The sequence below is a fragment of the Sabethes cyaneus genome, chromosome 1 (genome assembly GCF_943734655.1).
Source record: "Sabethes cyaneus chromosome 1, idSabCyanKW18_F2, whole genome shotgun sequence".
Taxonomy (NCBI): Eukaryota; Metazoa; Arthropoda; class Insecta; order Diptera; family Culicidae; genus Sabethes; species Sabethes cyaneus.
The window spans coordinates 145,315,155-145,323,420 of record NC_071353.1 but is presented as its reverse complement, the minus strand read 5'-3'; the positions used below and the strand labels follow the sequence as shown (position 1 = coordinate 145,323,420).

General features: G+C 43.1%; 2 protein-coding genes across 3 annotated transcripts; one reads left to right on the top strand and one right to left on the bottom strand.

Annotated features, from left to right (window-relative positions):
* Window positions 1-2,839: 2,839 nt before the first annotated feature.
* LOC128733252 (migration and invasion enhancer 1) lies at window positions 2,840-3,536 on the top strand. Its single transcript, XM_053826917.1, has 2 exons — window positions 2,840-2,936; window positions 3,181-3,536. Exons 1-2 carry the CDS (start codon window positions 2,866-2,868, stop codon window positions 3,440-3,442), a joined length of 333 nt encoding a protein of 110 aa, XP_053682892.1. The 5' UTR covers window positions 2,840-2,865; the 3' UTR covers window positions 3,443-3,536.
* LOC128733226 (molybdenum cofactor sulfurase 3) lies at window positions 3,069-7,081 on the bottom strand. 2 transcript variants are annotated; one of them, XM_053826914.1, is made up of 4 exons: window positions 7,043-7,081; window positions 5,875-6,230; window positions 5,204-5,813; window positions 3,069-5,147 (listed from the first exon to the last, which is right to left on the bottom strand). In XM_053826914.1, exons 2-4 carry the CDS (start codon window positions 5,942-5,944, stop codon window positions 3,524-3,526), a joined length of 2,304 nt encoding a protein of 767 aa, XP_053682889.1. In that variant the 5' UTR covers window positions 5,945-6,230; window positions 7,043-7,081; the 3' UTR covers window positions 3,069-3,523. The 2 variants fall into 2 exon arrangements, with proteins under 2 accessions (XP_053682889.1, XP_053682891.1); XM_053826916.1 differs by having other exon boundaries at window positions 5,875-6,122; window positions 7,005-7,052.
* Between the last annotated feature and the right edge of the window lie 1,185 nt (window positions 7,082-8,266).

The following is an 8,266-nucleotide window of genomic DNA, read 5'->3' as shown; positions in this document are numbered from 1 at the left end:
GCCATTACGACTGAAAGTGAGCGAGCGAGCGAGTTTTGTGTGACGCAAACCACACGCGACGCGCGAGCGAGTAGCGGAAAAAGTAAACAAACACGGCGAATTTGACAGATTTTACGGCGACGCTTTGAAACGTTCAAAAGTTCAAAACCTTCAAAACTGGAGGTGAAAAACGTATGCACGGTAACAAAAACGCGAAAAACAATATTATGCAAAACTTCTGAAAATTGTTTTTGCAAGTACCTAACGGGTGTCCCACAAAAAATTGCATCACGGAAGAAACGCTGTAGAAATTACCTAATTCACCGATCCTTTTCGAACTTCCAGACAATAAAATATAACCCATTAGTAAGCTATTGGCATACAGAGATTTATTTGACCAACGATACTAATTTTGGTTTTTAGTGATAGCGTTTTGGTTATCGGGTTACTAGTAAACTAGTTTGTTTACTGTCTAGGCCAACGTTTCAAGGATTTATTTCCTCTTCATCAGGGCAAAAACATATTAAACTAATTCTTGTCAAGTTTGTTGGGGTGGGTTTTTTCTGCTATTAGTTCGAACTGCTACAGTCATTCCTGTACACAACACAGTACGGTTACTGACCAAAACGCCATCACTAAAACCAAAGCTATTGGCATTTTTATTTCATTCAACTTTAATACCATAACCTTATGCTTGCGCCTTACGCTTAACTCCACTCAAAAAGTATTGTACAAGCATCTGGCATCTTCTGTCCGGAAACCCGCATTTTTAAACTCTTCCTCAGATTTGACCTGTGTGGGATGCTTCCGTAATGCCAACTAGTTGCTACATGTACATGTACATGGATGCGATGCACACAGTAGTTTCTTTCGTTCTTGTCGCTCGCAATTTAAGGATTCTCGGAACACTCAAATCTGAGATAATGCCCAACATACCAATGGGTCGTATTTCTGACAAATAATTGTTTCATTTTTCTTCTATGCTCATTACTTCTCTACACATAATAGGCCAGTACGTTCTTTTTTCGATGACCCTTAGTTCCGGTGCGTTAGGAGAGATTCATGTCCTTGGATACGAAAGGACATGGAGTCGTACGACTCCAGCACATCCTTTGGATAATGGCACGAAGCTAGATATGGCCAGAAGATCATAGGGCCCCCGTGTTGCTTCAACAGAGGAAGCAGACGCTTCTATAGACACTCTTTGAGGTAGATCTGCCCGTTTACAGTCCCGGTAGTCACAAACGGCGCACTCTGCTTGCCACATGAGAGATCACTTGCCAAATCATGTTGTATTTCTTGCCAAACATTGAAAGTTTCTGCATCCTTACTTCCTCCAGAACATCAAATTTGTGCTAAGCGGTGAAGTACAGTAGCCCCGGAAGCTGCCGAAAGTCCGCCTTGACGTAAGTTTCAACCGAGGTCTCAACATCCATGAGATTTGAGTCTCAACATCCATGAGAGATTTGAGAATTTTACAGGTGCTTGCGCAAAATAAATTCGCGACGTTGATTTTCGAGTGAAGCCATTTTGTTTTGTTGTTTTCTTTGCCATACGCACGGCCGTATAGGTGAGTCTGTGTAAATAGTTACCGGTTTGACGGAGAATGCCAGCAAGCGTTAGAGACGAAAAACTAGCTTGGAAAAACTATCCCAAATCCTTACCACGAGGGAGAATATGTCGAGGTATCGAGGAGTGCGGAACGCGCTGACTACAATCCTCAAGAGGAAAAAACGCTATCCAGCTTTTTTACGAGCCATAATGGCGGAGGTGTTCGTAATATTTGAACAGCATTTTTGACATTTCCTCAATACAACGCACGTTTTCTTTCCGTACATTCCTTTAGTTTTACCGTGAACGCGCGGAAAGAAAACGTGCGATGTATTGGGGAAATGTCAAAAATGCTGTTCAAATATTACAAACACGTCCGCCATTATGGCTCGTAAAAAGCTGGATAGGTGGTGGACAGAGATCGTCAAGAACTATATAGTCTTACCCTTGGCTGTCTCTTTAAGTTTCGTTTAATTTCATTTTAAACGTATCGTGTTGAATTAGTATCTGAAAATTGCACGAAATCATACATCATGCATAGCGCTTAACACACTAGATCACCGCGTGCGACGGACACGGTGATTATCGGGAGTACAATGTGCCCATGCATCAGTGCGGTTTGCTGGACAAACTAACGCGGACAATCAAAGCTACTCTAAAGCGAGTGGTACTTGCGTGTCTTGGGGGCACTCTCGATTCCTGTCCAATCCCGCATTGGTTGCGCTGCGGCAAGGGGATGAACTCTACTGTAGTATATGTTATTCAACATTGCTATTGAATGTGCGATCTGGCGTCGAAACGAGAGAAACGCTCTGTAGCAAAAGTATCCAACGAGGTAACCAATTCCTAGCATCCTAAGCTTTCGCAGACGACCTTGACCAGGCCACAGACTGAAATCGGAGGCGATGTAAGAGTGTTGGCATCGAAAACCTAATTAGTACTAAACAAGGGAAAAGTCGCTAGGCCCTTGGCTAGGCCCCATCTAGGGAACGATATGTCTTCTGTTTTGACATCCAAACTCCAAACTATTGGAGTCTGGCTGCTCTGTTATTTTTGACATCGTCAAACTGAACTCATGAGCCCAAGTATGACGTGATTGGCACCTTGCTGGCACAAAAAGACACACAAGGAATAAAATTGGCACATAAATATAACGCTAATGTGCATAGAGTGCTCCAAGCGACTTACCCTTGGTACTAAACTGCAGATTAAATAAAAATGTCATTTTTTTTACTGTGCCGGATAAGTGTGGTGTGGTGATTAAGTGATAGTAAACATAAATGTGGTGAAAAACGGCGATTTACCCAAAAAGACCGATTTTTGTTCTTGTTGATTATGGAACGGTCAACGGATTCCGCCGATGAAAAGGACGAAACGAACACGGTTCGGGTTGAGATTGAATATTGGTAAGTTTGCATATTTAAAACATTTATTGTAATTGGGATGTTTCACTCTTTTAGTAATGCGGTGATAATTGAACTGTATCAGGTTCAGGTATCACTCAAATCAAACTAAAATTAGGTTTTGAGAACGGAAACGTAGCACCAAAGTTTTTTATTAAATGCTATAGTCTTTTACCGGTTTAGTTTCTTGTTCTGCACTAGTCTAGCATCCACCAACGAGTAAATTTTTAAATTTCTCCCCTATCAGCAATGTTTGCAACTCAAAGCCGCAGTGCCTCGAGCTGAGCCGCGTGATTGCTGAAAGCGTGCCCGACGCGCAAGTAACCTGCCGAACCGGACGGCGAGGATCGTTCGAAGTGCAAATCAACGATACGCTTGTGCATTCCAAGCTAGCTTCGTTGGCGTTTCCTGAGTATGCCGAAGTTGTGCAACAGGTTCGGGCTGCTAAAGTTGGACAACCGCTACAAAGGGTTAAAGAGCAACCTATTACAGACTGTGTAGTGCAGTAACATACTAACGATCAACTTAACTAGAAACGGTGGAAGCTCCAGTGAGGTATATTTTTTAACGTAGTTTGCTAGTAAAGAGTGTTATTCAATTGTCCCATCGATGATCGATCCGCAGTGTAACCATATCTCGTCCGAAACTGGGTCCAAAGCCAAATGTGAAAGGTAGATTCCAAAACGCATCTTACCTTTAAATTCGCGAGCAATTGTTCGCAGTGGTTCCACCGTCTTAGAACCTGTTGTCTGATCGATACAAACCATCTGGCAGCGAGAGCACGGACCTTCTACGACAAAGTTCAGATTACTACCAATCGTTACGTGCTTCCAGTGAATTTCCTCCATAGGTGGTACGCTTTCAACAATCAAGTTTCCACGGAATCGATCAACTAATGAGTCAAGATTACGCCCCATTTCAAAATCGTCCCAGTCGGGCACTTTGTCAGCCAGCCACTGGACTGATGCTCGGTTAATCAGCAGATATTGAGCCTGATTGGAGAGGGCAATTTCTTTGGTCGACGATTGTTGTGCAGTGCGCACCTCGCCCTCTGCTTGACGTAGTAAACGTAAACCGGACGTTTGCAAAGCAAGACTAATCCAATCGGCCACTTTGTCTCCGCAATCCACGGCTTGAACTTCGTCTTGACAGACCTTGGTCTGGCAAAGCTTGACCGATTGATTTCCGTTTGACAACCTCGCCAGCATTTGCAAGTTCAGGGTAAACTCGGGCATATCTGGGTGGAACAGAACCATTTGCTCGCTTTTGAGATCGATTCTTGGTCGGATATGGCACATTTCGGTTTGCTTCTTCTGCGTTAGAGCAACGCCATTTTCATCAACTATCACGAACTCTCGGTCATATTTTAATCCTTTACGACACAATGGCCAACTGTCAGTGATTTTAAACGCTCCGCAAGATTTAATCGGAAACAAACAAATCAGTTTCAGTCGAGGTTGAAAATGTTTCTTGTAGCTGGAAGCGATTTGCATCCGGGAGATCCCATTGCGGAGCGTTTTCCTAACGTAACATTCCTCCAGCATTTCCAAAAGACGATCAACGTCTTTCTTTTGGGACATATAGCCAAAGGATACTCGCACCGAGCCAGTCGGTTGCCCATCGATTAGATCGTTGGAATCACCGCATACATGTCCTGCATTGAATTGCTTCAGAACATCTTCATCTGTCAAGCCAAGCAATCGCTGACAAGCTCCAGGATTGCAGAAACATCCAGTTCTCAAAATGATATTGTGAATACTGGCCAAGTAGGCAAACTCGGCGAAACCCACAAAACTTCCATCCTCATGCAACACGTTGAAGTTCACTATGCCGCCCTGCATCGAACAGTTTTCGAACTTCGTATCGTGATACAACTGAACCACGTTGGTTCCACTGTCATACCGGAGTGCTTCCAATCGCTGGTAACAATATCGACCAAGAAGAAATGTGTGAATCGAAATTCGTTCAATCGAACTTCTCCCAGGTCCAGTGGCAGGCACCAGGCGGTCAAGTGTTTCAAACCCTTGCAAAACCGACACAATCGAAGTGAATGGAACAGTACCATCTTCGAAGCACTCAACCAAAGAATCTCGCTTCACGTGAAAGTTCTGCCCAGCCATTGCAAGTTTTACCGTACCTCCTCCGTAATACCGTTTGCGAAGCAAACTGGATGCATCTCTGTGTACCAGTAGAGCTCCCAGGCCTGTTGGAAATCTGCAATACAAACATATTGAGTTATTATATTCCATCTAAACGCCACTGCTGTTTACCCGAATATTTTGTAAAATGATAAACAAACGAAATCCGGTTTGTACAAGCCTAGATCTAGAAAACTCGTTCCCGCGTAGCTTGCTGCATCCAAGCAAACATGCATCCGTGCTCGATCGTGCCCCTCAAGACCATTTTGCTGTATCTCCGTTATCACCTTCAACCGATGCTTAACACCGTTAAAGTTACATTGTGCCGGCAAAACAAGTAGCGAATCAGCATCTACATTAGCTTCAGTTTCGGTAGCAGATTTCGGCAGCAATTGGCTCCTTTCAATCGGTACAATTCTTTCGGTATTCACGATCTCTCTCATTCCCAAAACCGATGTATGATTATCACGCAAATACACAAACGATCCGACGGTGCCAAACTGGAAACATTCCGCTACCAACCGAAGGCTGGCCGTCGCTCCGGACGTAAATATCACGCTGTACTCCGTCGACCGTACATTGAAGTGCTTCAGGGTTCGGTAGCGAACCTGATCGATCAAATCTTCCGTAGTTCGGCTGGTGTGCGGATTGCAGAGTAGGTTTTCCGTTAGGCACTGCTGAACCGCACGGATTTGCGAATCCGCGTACAGTGTCGTTCCAGCATGGTCGAGGTAGCATTTGTCTGCAGGTGAAAAAATATATGAAAATATGACTAAGAGCAAGTGTACCTATTTATTACATACCTTTCAGTCGTGTGAACTCCCGCTCTATTGCGTTGAGCTCGTCGCGTGTTAGCTCACCGTGCAGCTCCATTCGCACAGCTTGAACAAAGTTAGTACGTATGTAGAAATCAACTGATCAGCGTGACTGACACTTCGCAACTGACTGCTTGCATCGGATGAGATAATTTGCCTATTTTTCCGCTGATAACAAATTAGAAACTATACGCTAGCTGATAAGCCAGCACGCAGTGGAGCTTTTCGGCCTTCAACTTCAACGAAGGAAAACAATGACGATAAAATTACCAGCTCAGCAGTGATTTGTTTAATGTTACGTCAAAAACGTAAAGTCATCGTTGATGATGATATATAAGGCATAACTACTATTTCAAAGTTTGAAGCATGTTAGTATAAAGATGCGGCCTCGTCCTCGAGCGAGGTACGCATTGGTCTAATGCAGCGGTTCCCAACCTATTTTGGTTCGCGAACCCCCCGGCGGAATTCCCTATACAGTACCGCCCCGCTAATCCGACAAATTTATAGCCGGATTAGCGAATTTTGACTCGATAATCCGACAGTCAAACTGACGTCAGCGTGAGTTTGAAATGTGGTTTTGTTTACATCCATACGTAAACAACTCCGGAAATTTTTGAAAATATTTGTCGTAAGAACGCAATAACTATGTTTTATACTCAGTAATGCTCAATTTCGTCAACAAAATACTTTGAAATTCTTAGTTAGTGTCGAAATAAGTGCAAGCACATCAGTCTATTGAGAATAGCAATGAAAATATTATGGCCATAGCAAACGTGAACGTAGTTAGAAGCAGTACCATTTCCATTTAGTTAGAAAGAGTGCCATTCTGACGCCAAACGAAGGTAGTGTTCGATTGAAAGAAGTCAAGTTCAATACTTTTTAATTCGGAATTTTCCGGATTAGCGAGATCCGGACTATTGAGTCGTCGGATTATTGGGTGTCGGATTAGCGGGGGGATACTGTACTATTCTGCAGCGAACTAAATTTTTGGCGTACCCCCGGGGGTTCGCGAACCCCCATTTGGGAATCGCTCTGGTCTAATGTGTCGCATGTTCGAATCTTGTACTCCTGTCTGATATTCGAATAACAGGAACAGCTGACTGCAGTTTGTCGTATACTTTGCTTAGAACATAATTTATTTAATATTTAAGCCAACAAAATCAAACGGGCCACTTTTAAAGCACTGAAGTATATATAAATAATGAAGCGACTGAACACTACTGATGAAGCTATAACACTAAAGCACTACAAAAGTATACCTTTGTAGGGCTCTAAAGTAAAACTTACCGATTCCCCCATAGAAATTTTGGCAGATGCTGTTTTATACGAAACTAACCGACGAAATACCGCGTCGCAGTCACCGTAACCGGAAACATGAGTATATATTTAACCTTTAATTGATCAACCAAAAAATCAACGCAATCTGATCAACAGGATACAGGTGTACCCACTTGTCGTATCCGTCGGTTATTTCCAACCGAGCCCTCCGGAACACGGAACAACGTCCGTCAAAGTCTACGTTCGCCCAATTTGCAATCGTTGATTGTTGAGATTTAGTCAATTTCTAAAGCATTTATATTCAATTTTTTCATATCGAAAAAGCGTCTCGATTTTGGCACGGTTTCAATTTTGGCAACATAGGCGACACGCATTTGTTGCCAAATTCGAAGTCCTACTGTACATCCAAATATCCACCCAAGAATTCGTCTTGGAAAATCCTGTCATTTGATGCCCCATTTGCCATATTTCCAAAGAAAATTCAAATTCGCCAGCTTTGAGTTCTGTTGGAACTGAAAACGGACGTTCCGGAGTGTCCATATTGGCTCAAAATGCATCCAGACGAATTCTTGGGTGGACTCGTCTTGGAAAATCCTGTCATTTGATACCCCATTTGCCATATTTCCAAAGAAAATTCAAAATGGCCAGCTTTGAGTTCCGTTGGAACTGAAAACGGGCATTCCGGAGTGTCCACATTGGCTCAAAATGCATCCAAATGTCCACCCAAGAATTCGTCTTCGAAAATCCTGTCATTTGATACCTCATTTGCCATATTTCCAAAGAAAATTCAAAATGGCCAGCTTAGAGTTCCGTTGGAACTGAAAACGGGCATTCCGGAGTGTCCACATTGGCTCAAAATACATCCAAATGTCCACCCAAGAATTCGTCTTGGAAAATCCTGTCATTTGATACCCCATTTGCCATATTTCCAAAGAAAATTCAAAATGACCAGCTTTGAGTTCTGTTGGAACTGAAAACGGACGTTCCGGAGTGTCCACACTGGCTCAAAATACATCCAAATGTCCACCCAAGAATTCGTCTTCGAAAATCCTGTCATTTGATACCTCATTTGCCATATTTCCAAAGAAAATTCAAAATCGCC